This window comes from Hippoglossus stenolepis, chromosome 24 (genome assembly GCF_022539355.2).
Source record: "Hippoglossus stenolepis isolate QCI-W04-F060 chromosome 24, HSTE1.2, whole genome shotgun sequence".
In the NCBI taxonomy this organism is placed as follows: Eukaryota; Metazoa; Chordata; class Actinopteri; order Pleuronectiformes; family Pleuronectidae; genus Hippoglossus; species Hippoglossus stenolepis.
In genome coordinates, this window is record NC_061506.1 from 9,678,079 (window position 1) to 9,697,115 (window position 19,037).

The 19,037-nt window shown below is 41.9% G+C and overlaps 1 protein-coding gene across 3 annotated transcripts in view; it reads right to left on the bottom strand.

Annotated features, from left to right (window-relative positions):
* LOC118103598 (interleukin-1 receptor accessory protein-like 1) overlaps positions 1-19,037 on the bottom strand; it is a 260,882-nt gene that overhangs the window by 82,633 nt on the left and 159,212 nt on the right. For all 3 annotated transcript variants that reach the window (XM_035150687.2, XM_035150688.2, XM_035150686.2), the window contains one exon: positions 3,723-3,797. In XM_035150687.2, coding sequence (XP_035006578.1) covers positions 3,723-3,797 — 75 coding nt within the window. The remainder of the gene's footprint in view (positions 1-3,722; positions 3,798-19,037) is intronic.

Below are 19,037 nucleotides of genomic sequence, written 5' to 3' on the forward strand. Positions count from 1 at the left end.
GTATTGGAGGCGTACTAAAGACCTTTGACCCTTTCTTGCCTTTACAATGTTTTGCTGAGCTACTCCCTCATTGACTGAAAAACAACAAATTCCCTCACAGCCCCTAAAGGCTCCCAAAAAGCCATTGAGGGAAACAAAACAAATCACTAACTCAATTACCCCAACACGAAACAACTCTTGGGATTAAATATGTGAGTGGTGATGCAGAACAGTAGCAAAGGTGGATGGCTTCTTAAAGTCGTGTGAGCTGAAATGGGATTTTTTAGAGAAATTAAGCAAAGAGGTTTAGACACATCACTGTAGCAATTTAGAAAAGTTGTTGCGGTGTTGCGGAGTCAGGCGTCGGGGGATGGAGCGTGAGATCCCGAGGAAGGAGGCGGGCGAAAGGGCTCGAAGTTCCAACAGCCAATCAGGATCGCAAAGGGGAACTTGCTGGGTATTCTCAGAATGAGCATCACAAACGGGGGGCGCCGCTGTGATCGTAAATTCAATCTCGCCCAAAATAAAATGTCAGGATGGGAAGGCAAGTGACATGTCAGCTGTGCATAGACAACAGCATAATAGTAAATCAAACGTGGCAGCAGCAGCAGCAGCAGAATGAAGGGAAAGAAGTGACACAAGCAGTTTTATTGCACATTGATTCTATGGAGAAAACACAAACATGTCCATGCATTAAGGAAATTAATCACCTGGTTGTCAAAGTGTTTACTGTTTACAAATTGCACGCATTAGCAGCCTACTCGAATCGGACGTGCACTGCAGTTAGTCTGCTCGGCTAGACCGCAGTCAATTATTCTACATCGGCGCACGACAGAGCAAAAAGCAGTGTGCAGTGGAGTGTCAGACTGAATCACGGAGCCAAACTGTCTCCGATCTGTCCCGCGGAGGAAGCAGTGAAAAGACAAGCCCGCCGAGAGCCGGGAAGAGCATTTACACAACAGGTTTTAATCAAACTTAATTAATTATAAGTGAAGAACCACAACAAAATAAATAAATAAATAAAAAGGAAACGCGGACGAAAGTATGCGCTGATTAAACGGTCCCCCCACAGCCGCCATTTACAGATCCCGCTGTTCTTCCTGTTCGTCCCCTGAGTGCCACAACGAGAGCTTGAAAAGAGTCTCTCCACATTTCCCTATCCCCACCGCTCTGGCTTTCTCGCTCTCACCTGCCCAATTAACCGCGAGCCATTTACGCTGCGACATTCCACTGGAGACCCAATATTAAAAAGTCCACCAAAACTACCACAAGTCAACTTTGGATGACAAAAGCGATGCCAGCCCAACAAGAAGATGACATGGGCTTGTACAGTCAAATAATCAAATGTATTATGTACACAGAGCTTCTGACTCTGACTGTGTGGAATATCAAAGGGTGCACAGGTGTGGGAAGGAACGTCAAAATAACTATTCTCACTAATCCTTCATGAGAATCAAAACCACAATGAAAATTCAATCTGATTAAAGGGATGAAGGTCTAGAAAGCTGAAAAACTGAAAATCCCATAGGTAATTTTTTGTAATGTAAAAACTACATTATAGAATAATCAAACTATTCAAAAAGAAGAAAAGCGGCACATACTGTATTCTCCCTCGCCTGTTCTCCCAGCCATCAGGTAATATTTTGACAATCACCATCATCCACTATGAAAACACCTAATCGGATGAGAAAATGCCGGAGAGCCTTTTACCCACCATCAATTCAGAGCTACAATGATTTGCGCCTACTTCCTGATTGCCACCTTTTACCTCTGCGAGCCAGTTGTGCTCACCACCCGTGACAAATCTACTTCAAAGCAAGCCTCCATCATGACCCATTTTCCCTTCCACCAACAGCTGAGCTTTCGCCCAATAAGGCACAAAGCGGGGAATTTTCCCATGAGACCCCCGTGCATCACAAGCTGGTAAGGCATATGAAAGACTCCCGCGCGCCGAGGCAGCCGCACGCGGGAGAATCGGAGGCAATCATTTGAAGTAATGCTAACATTATAAATTTGAAGATAATAGGAAGAGATATTATGTATGGTTTCTCAGAAGCACCACTTTGATTCATTACTGACTCATTACGGACGAGCAAATACAAGCTGCATTCGTGTTGCACTAGATAACTAAGATAGATGTGACGAGCGTGAACACAATGAGGAGGCACTCCATACGATGGGAGGAGACGAAGCAGCAGGCAGCGCTTTCATACCCGCTGAATCACTCTCGTTTTATCCACAGATGTGACGAACGACTCATCCTGTTTCTCTTCTAGCATCGTGGAAACTCAAGGTCCATTCACAGAGGGGAACAGAAAGTGGAGAGGCCTAATTGAAAATCTTGCGCTGAGCACCGCCCGGGTTACTTTGAGTCAAATCCGTGCTGCGGCGACGCACAAATGGAACATGCAGGGAAGTATTGGAGATCAATTTTAATTGGTAAAAGACAGTGCAGCGGTTTCTATAACAAGGCGAGGTGTATATTTGTTGTGACAGCTTGAGACACCTTAAAGGAGTGCAAACAAATGACATTTCATTCCCTATTGCACTCGAGTGGAGATGCAAATCTTTGATAGATGATGATAGATGGAAAACTGCAACTTGCAACAGCATTGTTTTTATGATTAGTCTGATGTGTTGTCTTTAACTGCTTTGGTATCAAACATTGGATATTTTTCTCATCATAAAATGTTTTCTTTTTGTTGTGAGTCATTGTAGAAATTGGAATTATAGTGCCTCACAATGTAAATTCAACATCATTTACATTTCCACAGCAATAACTTTAATCTCATTCTACATGTTTACACGCAGAGTGCTTTCATTCAGAGATGAGAAACTGTCAGACATTTTTATAGACACCAATATTCTTACAATTGCCTGAATAAGTTGCTGCCATGTTTTTGAATAATGTAATCAAGACGTGGAGAATTCAGAACTTAGTCATATAATGAAGACATGTATGTCTTAATCGCACGTCCTATCTCCTATCCCATGTCCTGTGTTCGGGTGTAAACAAGTAGTAGGACGTTGTGTTTGCACGAGTCATAATGGAATATTCTATTAGTAGCTCATATAAGCATCATAATCAAAATAAAGTCTTATTCAGAATAGGTCAATAGTTGGAGTACAGGTGCCTATGTAAACGTCAGTAAAAATCTACACTTCCTGAAAATATTTCAAATTAAAAGCCAGACAGAAATGGTTACAGAAGTTGTGTAAAAATATTTGTAGAGGAAGCGTCAATTTGCTGGACAGCAACTCAACAATGAAAGTTAAAAAACTAAATGATTTGAATTAACTGGTGCACGGACACAAAACTTAGGAAGCGATAGAGCGGTGAAAATGACGTAATGACGGTTTTCCTGACTGAGATGAAAAGCTCAACATGGAAGAAATGTTGTGCAAACAGCATCAACAAGGAGGCATCTTACTAAAATATGATGAAATACTCTCTAAAAAAAGAGGAAGCTTTAGAGAGGTTTCAAAGAAAGGCCCAGTTCTCTATGCTGTAATGAATACAAGATTTACAGCATGTACTAGAAACCTATTTGACCACAAGGAAGGAATTGAGAAATCGACATAAAGCGCAGAAAACAAAAGCTCCAGTTGAGTAGAACACGACTTGGCTTTGAGCGGCTAATCCTGAAATCTGAGTCATTTCAACGAGGGGAGAGATATGCCACAAGTCTGACGCCCATCAGGAAACAGCCAATCAGAGTGGGGAATGAGACGTATGTTCTTACCTGTCACCATCTCTATGACGCTCATCTGGCTCTCTGAAGGGGAGAGGATTTTTGGCGGCTTGTCTGTCAATGGGGCTGTGAAGAGAAACACAAAGACAGAAAACACATTAAATTCCACATCTTTGGCCCCTATGGACATGCATGCCTACAATATTTAAAGGGCTGATGAGAGAAAACAGGGATGGGTTACGGTGACTCAGACTTTCAAAGCAGCAGCTGCTTCAATACCAATGCTATTCTTTCCTCGTGGGCTACAAATGAGTGTGTAAGCTATGAAATGGCTCCGACAGTGCAAACTGTGACCCGTCAATCGTTCTTGAATCTACAGTGTGTCCTGAGGTAAAAAATCATTCACAGCTGCAGTGGACATGAGAAGGTTAAAAGCGGCTGCAGGAGATTCAGTGTTTCCAGCTGACTGGAACGTGTTCCTTGAAATACCATAAGCGCTTGGAGTAACCTATTAAACGGAGCCTTCTGCACGAGCCATGTGATGCATGTTGTCAAATTGTCAGCCACGAGGCAGCGGCTGCTTTAAAAGTGTACCACGGTCACTTTGGAGCAACATTCATCCCAACTCCCTCGGAAATCCAGCACCAATTAGACAGCTGCCGAGGAACAAAAGACGCGCACTTAGAGGCTCCTCATTATGATGATTCCCTAATTGGTTCTAGTCTTGGAAGTGGTATCAGTGAGATTTTCCATCTCCGCACGCTCAGAAATACTCGCAGGCACGAGGCTCGTCTCGGTACAAATGACTCGTTGGTTTGACTGGATCGCAGGCGTCGAGCTGAACCTGCAGAAATTAGGAGCAGCGACAGAGTGAGGGAAGATTTTTAAAGTTTACACTGAACTGATGTAACTCACTGCAGCAGAGAGCATTAGCATACAAGCTGCAAGCTACAAGAGCAGACTTGTTTTTGCGTTCCCTTATTATTTCTGGAGACTGATATCGCCATTTGACCTCTGTGATCGTGCAACACGTGGGACGTTTCACGATGCAACCTCAACATCCTTCAAACTTAATGTTCCACTCATGGTTAAATTTGCTATGTGAAGTGAATTAAGAGATTTAGTTGCTATTATTATTTATTATTGCTATTTTATGCGGAATATAATGAATATATTTAGCTTGGTCATTTTACATCATCTCTGGTGGACATGAAGTCTCCCCATCAATATTATCAACATTGGTAAAGACTGCATTAAGATTTTCTTAGGCCTCCAAACAAAAAGGCAAAATTGAAATTGCCAAAAACTCGTCTGCCCATTTTGTACCACTGCTACTGTCTATGGTTCATGTTTGTTTAATCTAAGCAACGATAATCAATCAATTTGTATCGCAAGTGCTTTACAGAAAAAAAACAATAAAAGCAATATCAACCACTCCCCCAACCCCCATCCACGCACAAAGCAAACAATATTAATGGGAAGAAAATTCTTCACTGGGGAAATATGAGGTGTTACATCAGCAATAAAGTAATTAATAATTAAGTAGATAAAGAAATGGCGATACTAAATACAATGTAAGCTGAATATTTATGGAGTGTAAACAGGATTGTTTTGTTTTTTTTATGAAGTGGATATATAGTGCAGGTCCCAGAATTTGGTGCATGTGGTCTACAGGGAGCTGCAGGGCAGGTTGTAAAGTCTGACAGCAGCAGGAAGGAAGGAACCGACCTGTGGTCCCTCTCAGAGTCGAGATTTAAAGAGAAAAAAGAAGTAGTTGGGAGGAAACAGGATGGGAATGGTGGTGTAAAAGTCATGTGTTTTGTTGACCATCTATTTACCATCACTGAAGAAATTCTGTAATTCTCTCAAATAAAAGATCGTGCAGTTTGCTCAGGAGAGTGGGCTGATAACAGGGAATTTATGACTATGTGAGCTCATTAATTACTAATTTTAAAAAAAGGAGTGAATTATGCCTTTCCTTGTGCCTGTAAAGAAATCTCATTACCTTAATTACTTTTTTTTCTCAGTAAAATATGCTTAGGTTATTCCATTTCATTATGACAAGAAAAGAATAGGGAGTTTTTTGGGGCGTTCTGATTGCGGTTCGTGAATCTGAAGGAGAGAAAGGAGCTGCGTGTATTTATAGTAACGAGGAGCTCAGCCACAAACTATCACTTATACTGGTTAAGTAAGTTTGGAAGTTTGTTGTTATGTGAAATGGACACTTTCCCATCTCCTTCTCAACTGGTTACCATGCACTACGCAGAGAGGATGCTGCCTTTATAAGCACCCGGGAAATGATTGAAGTCACACAATCGATTGCCGTGATGTTATAACCAGGAAAATGGAAAATGCAACAAGGGCTGGAAATAACCTGAACGCTTTACAGCCGCTGCTGCTGCCGGCAACAGTTTCTGAGAAGACCTGAAAGATTTAGTCATGTGCTATTAATACAGCAGTTGCACACAACAGATTTATGTTTGACAAATCTACTCTGCTCTGCGAATTAATATGTAAGTGAAGAGGAGATAAATTGGGCATGAAAAAGCTCTGAGATAATTATTATAAGAGCAAAGTGTATTTAATGAAGGAGGCTGTTGGATATGGTTGAAAGGTCCAGAAAAAAAGCTTGTAAATAAACCTTGTGTAGAGGATATTTCATCACAGTCTACTTCAAGCCTTTCTAGAATGGTCCCATAGAGAATACATAAATAAAACAAGATATGGGACCTTACCATTTTTTTGTAATTTCTAATGTCACTAGATTGTATAAAATTGTATTTGTCATTTCTCCAGCCTCATTTTAGCCTTAAAGGACAAATTTACATTTTTAAAGCCTTTAAAACATAACCGCATGTTAGCATAAGCTATAGGACAGTCCTTACAGTGAAATCAAATTACAAAGGCCAATATGCACTGGAGGATTAACACAACTTGTTCCAATGTACTCTCTTATTGTTGTCACATCACATTCTTCTATTAACAACTCAAAAATGGTTGATGATAGTGATATTTTTCTCATTAAATACCAGTATAATATTGTGTTTGTCTGGTATGCGTCTCCAAATATTCATAACAAAGCTCCAGTGGGATCTCCATAACCAATTTAGTTGTGTGGGGCAGCGTAAATGGGAGATTCTATTTAAGTCCAGAGGAATAACACACACACAAACACACACACACACACACACATCTGCTGAGTTATCACTTGTTTTACCGTCTTCCAGCTCAAGGCTTTTTCTCCTACGTCTTTCGCCTGTTCCCACTTCCTGGATTACATCTGAGCAAACAGGGTGACTCTACTGCTTTTCAATTAAAGGGACATGACATGCTATTCATTGCGGTGACCTCACTTTGCAGTTTAAGCTGAGAAGATGGGATGTTTTTGGGAGTTTGAAAAAAATGTCTCGTGAGGACACATAGGGAATATAGAAACTCTCTCTCTGAGTCAAATATGAATTTTGAATTGCAGGCTGCAGCGAGCCGGCTGAAGGTGAAATCCCAAACCTGGAAGGTAATCAAAGTTTCTGCTGTATTATTTTTTCTTTAATAAGCTCAGAGAACATGAGGTTGATATTTGGCCACTGCGATGTCATTTTAAAGCCAAAGGTAACAAAGCAGGAGAAGGCTGTTAAATTCGAACAGAAATGCTGCCCTTCATCCAAATCAAGGGCACGCTGCTGAGGTGCCGTTCGTCTGTATAGCATCCCACAATGCTGGGAGGCATGCGAACACACACATTCACACAGACGCACAAATGTGGGATGCATTAGTGAAGCTGGCTGGTCTTCAACTACAAAACCATGATGCTGCGGTGGGTTATTATGAGTGGGAGTGGGCAGGCTTTTCACCGAGGGACTAGGAACACAAGCAGCCTGACCCCCTTCCCTATAAACGAACTGTATAAGCAAACACACACACACTCCTACACACGTGGAACATTGAAAAGCCGGGTGTTGGTATCAGCTCCAGAGAAAATCTTTAAAGTGTCCCTCACAGGCTCTGTGATCTGCTCGTGCTGTGATCACATGATGATGGATGGGGGGATGGAGTAATGAAAGAGGAGAAAAAAAAGACCTCGTTCTCTCCCATTAACTCTCCCATCGCCTTCTCTCCAGCACTATCTGTCTGCTGTGTGCTGTACGTCTGCGTCGCTCTGTCTGTCCCTTTCTGTCGCTTACAGGGGTGAGAGAGAGGGGGAGGGAGGGAGGGTTGCGGTCCTCTGTTCACACCTCATTAAAGACCAATACGGCAGACATAGATTAAGAGGAGTGGAGTGTGTGTGTCTGTGTGTGTAATGGTTTGTGAGTGTGACACTGTTCAAGGAAACATGCAACAAGAGTTCGGTGGGGGGAAAATAAATGAAAGCAAACCCTGTTAGTCACAGAGTCGTACAGTAGAACAGCAAGTACCAAACTCAACCTGTAAATGCCTCTGGTTTGGTTTTCCTGTGCTGGTCCCCACTGACCCACATGAAACCTAACTTGTTTGGGGGTCTGAAGCCTGAGGGCAGCTGCCCAGTTGGTAAGCCAACCTTGACAAGGCCTGGAACAACTTTTGTTTAACCTTCTACCTCCCATTTTTCTGCCTCCAGGCCAGAGGCGCTATTTTGTATGTACTTCCAAATACTGCTCGAAGTATAAAAAGGTAACATGTTAAATTATTGTTAAATACTTAAATATAACATCCTAGCACAGGTTGTGCAGGCGTTTTCTTTTAAACCAAGCTATTGGACAAAACAAAGATTCAAATTGATGTTGTGTTGCGTGATGACAATTCAGACTTGTCAATACATTGCTCTCCAAAGTCATTAGCAATCATTGTCTAGGTAAACAAACGCAACATTTTGTGACAGCCCACCCAGCAGATGTGGATATATTTTCAATCTAGACAAGTGGTGGAACTAGCAACAGATCAATACCCCGTCATTCACGGGTCCAACTCACAGCAGAGTACATGGGTGATATCTTAAAAATATGAAATCTCCCTGCATTCAGAGCAGCAACTGTCCAACAAGATGATGAATCCCTGACGATTGTTGAATTGTTTTTAATGCAAGTGATACCACTCCAACATGGTTAATTCCACTGAAGCTGAGAAAGAATGTTGTGAAATGCTGTTCTGCTTTTTTATCTATTGCCCAAAAGGTATTTGAGCAGCTGAGAGATGAGGAATTATCCATTACACAACAAAACCTAAATAAGGAACTGGAAAATAAAAGCGCGCTTAAAAGACGAGGCGAGATTTGAAGACCTCATTGTGTTGTGAGCGAGAACGTCCTCAAGCTGGACTGAAGCCGGAGGGAGCTCCTCAGCGCGAGGACGGAGAGGAAATTTGTCAGCAGCTGTCAGGGACTGTTAAAGTTTGGAGAAAGAAACAGGCCTCGTCCTCTGGGCAGGGGATAAACGGATCAGGTTCCCAGGTAACCAGCCAAGAGAAATCTTTCATTTGATCAAATCTGTTGGTAAATAATATAAGAAATCCTGATAAGCAAAAAAAATGACATTAAATTACTATGAAAACACTCACAATCAGAGGATAATACTCAAGTTAACTACAGGAATAAAAAACTAGTAGTCACCCAAAGTTACTGCACTCGGTACATATTGTGCTGTTTTTCGAAGGTATACAGACCCAGTCATCAAGTACTTACAGGGTTTTATTGTGCACTTTTCTTATTCATGGCGGAGTTAAACAGGTCAATAGCCTGGAAAAATGGCATTGTAAATTGTTAATGTGACTCGGCTGAAGGAAACGGGCTTTCATTACCACACAATAGAATGTGTACATTTCCCTCAGCAGACGGACTTCACCAACAGCACGGAATGCACAAAATGTGCAGACCAGTCAGATTATACACAACAAGCTCAGTCTTCAACAATGATGCTGCTGGTGCCTGTGATGGTGCTGTGTGGGAGGAACTGTATATTTTATACTTCCGGCAAAATAACTGTTATTTCAGCGGAGGGAGGACCGTGCCGCTGTTGCCCTGAAAACTCTGCCCGAGGAAAGCTGGGGTGAGATGGAGCCGGAGCTGGGGTGACTGCTGATGATGAAGTTGACCACTAAATAACATATTTGACTAAAAATAAAACATAAGAGACCTGGATTTAAATTTCTTCATAAACTGTTATTTACCCATTTCAGGTTTCTATAGATAAAATCCCATACAGGTGGGATGACGGTCAGCCGGTCCTCGGCGTGCGTGATGCAATCGTCATGACGACAACAATAGTGGAACTCAGAATGTAGTAGCTCAACTACTGCGACACAACAGAACCACAACGCAGTCCGGCAATGCATGACATCACCCTAGAGCAGAGTGAATACGTGGGAATCCTGCAGAAATTGTACACGACTTTGCTTTTTAGCCCATTTGTCATTGAATCAAAGTATCCGGCTGGGAATTCATCTCTGTCTTGATAAAAGCACATTTGATTTGAACTGCCGCATTGATCTTGTAGAGCGGCCAAGTGGTGAATTCATAAATTAAATGCAGCAGATTTTCTCAAATCTCTTGTTCTATAACTGATTCACAGGGATGTTTTTGAAGTTTCTTGAGAGATTACATTCGAGACATTGACAATACTGCTCCTGCCCCGGGGCTCGTAATAATATTACTCTGATGACCTCTCTGCAGTGGACGCACTCGTACAGTACATAACAAATGCTGGAGGATTTGTTGTTGCCTGCCATTCCTCCTCACCCTCAAATCTTCCAGTCCTTCTCCTGCCAAAATGTTCTGTTGGCTGGAGGTCTTTAGACTGCGCAGGTTATTAGAGTAAATTGAATTTACTGTCATGTACCTGGAGCCACCCTGTGATGATGAGTGCTTTGTGGCATGGCGGGTTATACCACTGGAAGTATCCACTTACTCAGGCCACAGATGTGGTCTGCAGCATCATGGGTAAGCTGTAGGCTTTTATGGGCCCAAAGTGGCACTCGAAAAAAAGTCTCTTAACATTGTAACATTCCCACCATAGGACTGTAACCAATGCAGGATGAATACACATAGTTTTCATTTCCACTGTACATACAGTCGTCCTCAATTTTGGTGAAGCCTTTCCCAGTGTGGCCTCATTTTCTTGTTCTTAGCTGGCAAACCTAGATCCTCTCACCACAGCCTCTGCACACCACTGGGATTTCATTAACACAACTATCTTGATGTCTGGCAAATGGTCTCTGACCTCGCTCACCTATAGAATTACTGGGAACCCCCCCCTCTGTACACTCTAGTGACTGAAAACACTAGACACTCTTTTGCACCAACAATCACAAATCACACCACATAGATGAAACTCCGTGTTCTTGTTAAAATTGATATTTTCGAGGTGCTACTTGTTAAAAACAAGCCACGTGCGCTGGGAGTCTTCCCAAGCTAAAACGTTGAACGTTAAAAGCTCTGAAAACATATTATTGGAAAAGAATGAACCCTAAAGAAATGACACAGCAACACTCTCTAAGGATACTTGTTGGAAAATACCAATATAGGAACCCTGCAGGAAGAGAATATAATAAGGGTATATTTCCTTATTGACGAAGGTGTTGTTTTAGAAGATCCATCAAAACAATTGAATATGAGAGCGCTCACAGGAAGGGACAATACATTCAGTGGAAATCACATAAATCATATAACAGCGTTGGGAATAGCTGCAGCGACTTCACTCTCCAGTGAACGACACAATGCATGATTAGCCACAGTGGTCATATATGGTACATATGAGATTTCGGCTGTAATGAGATTTGAAGCAGGAGCCACTGTAAACAATTGCACCGCGGAACAAACAACGCTATCAACACGTGGATCATGTGCGACTAACATGCGGGGCTCGGAAAGAGTGGCTTGTTCATTAGGGAGGCCTGTACTCATTACTCACCTTCTCTGCGGCGGGAGCCAAACGCCTCAGAAACGTGTTGTTCGATTGAGGAGGGTGGGAGGAGGCGGGAGAGGAGGAAGGGAGGGAGGGAGGGAGAGGGTGATCCGTTTCAAGCACAAGCTAAAATATCCCAGAGGGCAGGAGTTGAGGATGATGATTCAGAGCAGAAGGAGATGGTGGTGGAGGAGAAGGGGTGTTTGGACAAATACTTTATGACAGTACTCAAGTAGATTTTTCAGGTATTTGTACTTCACAAATATCTGTTCTTTCAACTCCTTACATTTTTACAATTTTTATTTTGCATCATCGAGCGCCGCCTTCCCAGCATCTAGACAGATTTCTACCTAAATGGACATTAACACAGAAAAGACGATTCCTAGTTCTGTATCTGTCTGTAAAGCACAACATAACACTGCGTAAAAGGACGTATCAAAAGGGGAAGGCTGAGCTGTTCTGTGTTAAGCTATAAACTCTAGATAGTTGTTATCTCTGAATGAACTTTATTCCCCGTTGTGCTGGTACCTTGTGGTGGTGGGGAGGCTTTAGCCCCTGGCAGCTCTAACCAAACAGGACAGGTCAGTGGGGGAGAGGAAATACACAAATCAGCACCTGGTTCTCCACCCAGGTGCCCCGTAAAACTACAGTGAAGTTATAGAAACAATGACAAATGCAACTGCCACGTGTTGTCCTTTACAGACATCAATGGTGAAAAGGTGTTTTTTGTATCTTTTTTTAAATGAGGCATAAATGCCAGCCTGTGAGTTGTGGAACTGCACGGAGGCTGTTATCAAACATTTTTGGATCATTAAGATTGTTTCGATGAAATCCGGCATTTCCAGATGAAAAGGTTTGGTCCTGATGGAAGTTAAAGTGCGGCAGACCAAAGACAGACATTTACATCACTCAGGAAAATTTATTTTTATCTCAGAGTGACGAAGTGGAAAAACATGCTGCCATCTAACTATCCTTTTTTCCTGATTGCACCTTTAAAGAGCTTAATAGCTCATGTTTAGAAGCATTTCTAAGATGAATTCGGGAGAAAGGTGTCCGAGGAGTATTAAACTGTTAACATGCAGAGTGCTCTGCCGACTAAACGTGTTAGCATTCTGCAAAGACTTCTTTTCCTCTGCAGGGGAAATGTAGGCCATTCCTGCAGCATGAAAACCCACTGAATTAACAAAAGACAGAATGTGACAGAAAGTGGACAGATAAATCCTATTGACAGATTATAATATTCAAGGAAAATAAAGAAATGAGATCTCTAAAATTTCCATTGAGCATGAATATTGTTGAGGAGGAGTTGAAGAAATGAAAAAAATGTACTATTGATTTAAAAACCTTCTTTCATATACTGTGTTCTGAGCGTGCAAGCTTGCTGTTTGTCTTAGCTTTAAATCTAACGACTCGACAGGCAATACCTCTGTAATTTAAAGGTGAATTAATCTTGAGTACTCACTGGCTGTCATAAATTCTCCCATTTTTACCCCAGTCTGCTTTCCAGTTCATATATTCAGAGCAATCAATAGGGGTATAACTATGTATATATCGAAGTGGGAATCAGCTTGGCAGGTTGCCTTTGGCAACGCTACACTTCCTGCTTTGGCAACGTTAGTCTCCAAAATGGATGTCTCCAGTTCTATATAAGGACTTACTGGGAGTGTTTGAGAAAAGGGCTGTTTGCTTTAAAGGTATTCACGATAAATTTGAATTAAAAGAAAAAGGTTTGGAATGGCAACGCCTGCCTGGAAGGAGAGAAGAAACAGTGAGTTCTGCTTTCTTAAAAACTGGAAATGAAGTGAGAGAAAGTTGCAATTAGGCAGATGTGTAAACCGAGGCTGTGTGCTGTGATTAATCATGATTGCTTTAATTACACTTTGTTTTTTTCCATAATGAGGACTAAAAAGAGACAAACAGCGGAGGGAAATATAGAAAATGAAGGATCTTATGCCAAATGACAATCTGCAGCCACACAGTAACTATATTGAGATTTCAGCGCTGTGGATATTAAAAATGCCAATTCTCTCCCTGCGGCAAATAAGTTCTCTCTCATTGCAGCTCCTGCAGCACAGTGAATTATTTCTCTGCTCCGTCTGTAAAAACTTGTCTTTTAACTCCATTATTTCCCTATTTTCCATAAGCAAAGCCATGTCTGATACAATCTTTTAATTAAGATTTTACAAGTTGCTTCCTCCAGCTCAAAAATGATTTCTTTTAGTGTTGCTGTGCGCTTCGCACAGGGACAAATTAGAATATCTTTGTTTAGCTTGGCAGCTCACTCATCTTGCAGATCTCAGCGTCACTGCGGACCAGTTCTTTGTTCTTCTTGTTCTTGTTCTTTGCTGCAGAAAGTTCATGTTACTTAGACGATGTACAGAGGATCCCCGTAACCCAGAGGTTCTTAAAGGCATTGTGCTTCAGGAAGGTTTTTAGTGTAGTCGTACATTCAAACCAATATAAAACAAATCAAAAATGGAAATGTTTAACTGGTCACCATCTTTAATTGCTTCTGTTCATTAAAGCAGCGATGATGGGAGGAAGTGGAGAGGCGTAGTCCATCTTTATGCACAGTCTACGGTTAAAGCCTTCAGATGCAGTTTCTCTAAATCAGAAACCTTGGTAAATATTTAAATGACTGGAACATTTTACAACTGCTCATTTGAAATGAATGTTTATTCTTATTTTCCTTTGACCATCATTTTTATTATTGTAACGGTCATACTAACATTGCACCGGACAAAACTTGTAGTGAGCAGGGATCGGCATGACGTCGCTGCATTGAAATCCAATCAGGCAGGTGTCTCGGTTCATGTTACTTACGCTTAGTGGCAAAAGAATTGCTTTCATTAAGGAGAAATTAGGCCTGGGGAGGTATTGTCCCACACTGTCAAACCCTAGTGACCCTGCACCAGATTCACAGTATGACAGGTAATTGGCTTGTCATCATTAATAAAGGAGGAACATGTTGCCCAAAGAGAAAGGACCTGAGCTGCGAGTTGGTCTCAGCCTTCAACAAAACCAATTATTTTTGAAACATTTACAGGAAACTGTGCAATCCAAGAAGCAAACCAGATCCCAGTTGTTTTCAACCCTTACAAATTTAAGCCTTTCATGGTCCAACAGTCCTCTCAGCATAGTTTACACGTCGGTTGCAGCTATGTAGCCAACCCTTGTATGTAAGTGGCTGTATGAAATCTATACTGTACTTCAGGGCATGTTGAGCATGATAGTGATGCAGTAGCCACAAGATGCACGTAAGGATTATTGCATAACAGGCGTATCTGTAATAAAACAGGATGGCGACATGAATAAATATGGTTCTCTCTCAATGCTGCTTTTAAAAAAAAAAAACAGGGTTAATCAAATATTGGCGTTTGACTTTAACACACGTGAGGATTGATTGGTGGTGTCTGAAATGTAAATATATATATACATTTTTTTTTTTTATATAAATATGCTTTGGCATGTGCATCTGCATTATTAATCACAGCCGCCTCCAAACACACCTCTGGAAAACATGATTAAACCACTGGGCTGAAGCACATCCATAAACAGGTGACTGGCACAGAGTGACCCTCATTGTTCAGTTTTCAAATAAGAAGCTGATAACTGTGTCGCTTAATAATAATTCTAACATCCTTGTGAAATATGACTTATAAAGATGACAGATTTATTTCGATCTATGCAGTGGACACACACTCCTATTCCCTCTCTCCCGTTCAAACACACACATCTGAACCCCCCGTACAGTCCTCTGGCTGACGACCAACAAATGAACTCTGGCTGACATTGTCTTGCATCATCATTGCAAGTTTTTCGAAATGACACCGTTACCCCCGCTGGCGCGCGATTTTGATCGAGTGACATCACAATCACGGTAACCCTGAGCACGGCGAGTTTCGATTTTCAACAGACATCTCTATGAGTAGATTAGATTAGATTCAACTTTATTGTCATTGCACAGAGTACATATACTGAGACAACGAAATGCAGTTTAGCATCTAACCAGAAGTGCAAAAAAAAGCAGTAAAAGTGCAGAGTATGTGCATATGTAAACTGGAATATGTAAATAAATAAGATATTTACAGTAAGAAATAGATATGGAATATGAACAGTATTGATACAAGACTAGCAGCAATAGAAGTAGGTAGTGTAGATATGATAAGTGTATATAAAGTGCAGGTGTAAGTATAAGTGGTGGTAGTAAGTGAGATAAAAATGAGAAATGAAGTGAATGAGGTAGTAGTAATATTATATACAGAGTAAGTTAAAAGGTATGGTATGATATAATTACGATGAATATGAGCAAGATAAGTATATAAATAGATAAATAAAAATAGATAAATATGAATACACTATAGGTGGGATAATACAGTAGTAAAAAAATAACAGTCTAGTGCAAATGTCCAGCGGCTGGAGGAGGGTGTGTGGCAGTCCAAGCCAGGGTGGAGGGGGGAAGTACAGTCACTGGAGGAGGTGTGTGTGTGTGTGTGTGTGTGTGTGTGTGTGTGTGTGTGTGTGTGTGTGTGTGTGTGTGTGTGTGTGTGTGTGTGTGTGGGGTGGGGGGGGGTTATCATCGTGGTGCAGAGTACACTTGGTTCCCAGTCACCAAGATATGATTCAGACTGGGTGGGAAAAAAACATCGGCCTCGGTAAACTCGTGCTGTGGCGTTGGGATAGATCCAGGCTGACAAAGTGTGAATAAATGATTACTTGCACGGTGTATTTCGAGCACAGCTGCTTGTTATTCGTGACATATAGCTCTGCAGCCGGTGTTAGCGTTCTCTCTTGAGTATTCAGGTTGGCTATTTTTTTTTCCAATTGGGTCTAATTACCCTTGGATCTGTTTCAAGCCAGGTTGGACTGTCCTTAGGTCCCCTTTTTAGATATGCTCTCCCTTGAGGGTTGCGGGGGGGAGCTGCAGCCTTTTCCACAGACATCGGACGAGATTTCTTCAGTTAATCTAAACCAATTCTGCGTGTGTTTGTTTATGTCCATGCAGACATAGAGAGAACATGCATCGAGTTAAAGGAAAAAAATGCAACCGCAGATACTCTACTGTCAACGGTGTTTTGTTTTTTTATGTAGTGGGGTTTGAGAAGTCTGCAGCATTTTGTTCTGTACGGCTGAAACAAATGTGTACAATTAATGTCTTTGTGGATCTGTGAATGAAGGGTGGTGGGAGCAGTTGCAGGTTCAGACTTGAACATCTCCAACAATAGGCATTGAACATTCACTTACATGAAGCCTTTAGTTTTCTCCTGTATCCACTGTGGTACTGAGGCTGCAGAGAGAATAGGAAACTAGTATTTCTGCAGTGGTGTGATTGTTGTGTGAAATGCGGGCTGGATAAAGATGCCTTTGCGCTTTCGACTCCAACCGACACAAACCCTGACATTAAAATACTTTAGTGCACGAGGAAACAAACAGCTTTTGCTGCACTAGAAAAAGATCTGGTTGTATGAAACTGTTTCATCTCCATTTCCACAAAATACAAACCCACTCATCTGACAGTACAAGCTCTTCTCCTGCTAAGATAAGAAATACTTTGATGTCCCTATAGGGAAACAAAAAAAAAACATGTGGATTCCATACACATAAGCATACACACCTAGCATCATACATATCTCTTTCTGTATTACTAAAAATGCATTGTGGGATTCTGTGAGTGCAAAGAGCTGTGTGCGATCGAATGTGACTTGAATAATGCAAGCGTGCAACACGTGCATTACAAATGCAGCCTTTACTCCAGATCTATCAAACATCCCCTTCACCTCCAGCCCACTTGCTTCTCTCCACCTCCTGCCAGTGCTCCTCGTGTGAGTCAGTAACCTCCCGTGCCCACAAACCCACAACATCCACTCCTCAAAAACACACACACACACACACGCACACACACACACACAGGAAAAACAGGAAGGAAAAGAAAACTGCGAGGCTTCTGAGCAATCTGTGTATTAACAGCCCTGGTCTCCCATTCAGTGACCGAATAAACCGGCCAGCCCCCTGTGAAAAAAACATGTCTATTTGACTTGAACTCTATTCCCGCCTTCTCAGCGTGTTGCCAGCGGCCTGTTTAATTCCTGATTGGTGCCATTTCTGCACAGTGCCCCCTCCTATCGCCAAGCTGTGAATCCAGTTTGTGCACCATGCCTCCCATTCCCCTTTCCTTCTCCCTTTCTCGCACTGCCTCCCCCCCCTCCTCTTCCTTCCTCTCAACCCCCTGTGCCACTGGCCCCGCAAATCTCCGGAGGCCGGCAGTGCCAAGCGTTCCAGCTGTTTAAACAGGTCAGTGGTTAGTGGCCGGTGCCAGCAGGGGTAGATTTGCCATTGTGGTGCCCTACATCACTGGTTTGTGCTAACACCCCCTGAATCGGTTGTCCCATTGGGAACTGTACTGTACTGGTGGGTTTACAGCGGGGTCTAAAAGCCTGAGCCTGACATCGAACCCCACTGTACATACACTGTACTCCCTCAACCTCGTCCTTTGTTTCTGACTTTGATATTGTTGCAAAGAAAAAAGCTTTTTAATGCTCGGTGAAAAGATCAGAGCTGTGTCACAAAGGCATTAAAACACACTTAATTTAAGCTGGCAATGTAAAATCACTGAGTGTGCAGAACGGTAGAGCAGCCGGCTCCTTCCATAAACAAGGATGATCCTGGGGAGATGTGCTATACATAGACGATGGGAAGAGGGAGAGACATTCATGCAAGATTTAAGCCTCTGGAAAGTGAGACACGGCTCCTGCAAAATGAGAGGGTAACTCATTACAAGGCAGCCTTTTCCCTGATATCTTTTATTCACAATTCTACATTGTCATTCCAGCAAGATGTGCAGTCAGACCAGTGGATGACTGGGAAATATCTGCACTTTTGTTCCATTTAGTTCTCAAGATTAGAAGAAAAAATCATTAAGGACGGAAAGACATTTGACAAAAACCTCCCGCGCACCGTCCTCCTCACTTGGAAACACGGTCTGAAATGTTTCTCTGAATAAGATCCTTGTCGAGCTGTGATAATCTGACGCAGCATTTCATGCGAAAAATGAAGGACGCAGAGTTTTTTTCTTTTTTTCTCCCTTCCTTTAAATTTCCAATTAAAAAAAACGATTTGTTTGATAGCTCCGCAGTACTTACAGACTTCACAATATCAGACAGTAAAATGTGAAATGGCTGCTTCAAGTCATAAAGGTCAAAGTCAAAGTCACATTTTATGTTTGGATTACAGAGCCGTGGTGGAGAACAGTAGTACAGAGGATTTAAAAAGCAGCAGAGGAGATGATGTACTACAGAAATTGTTCTAATATATACATACATATTATGTCGTTGTCAGTGCAGGCTGATTTTAGAAACAAGACTAATAATGCCACAAAGTAGAATGCAAGTAAAAGCATACATATCTGGGGGATTATCCATATGTATCAGCAGAATGGTAATCATATGAATATTATTTTAAATATTTCCCTGTCTATATTTGGCCTCTTAAGATGAAA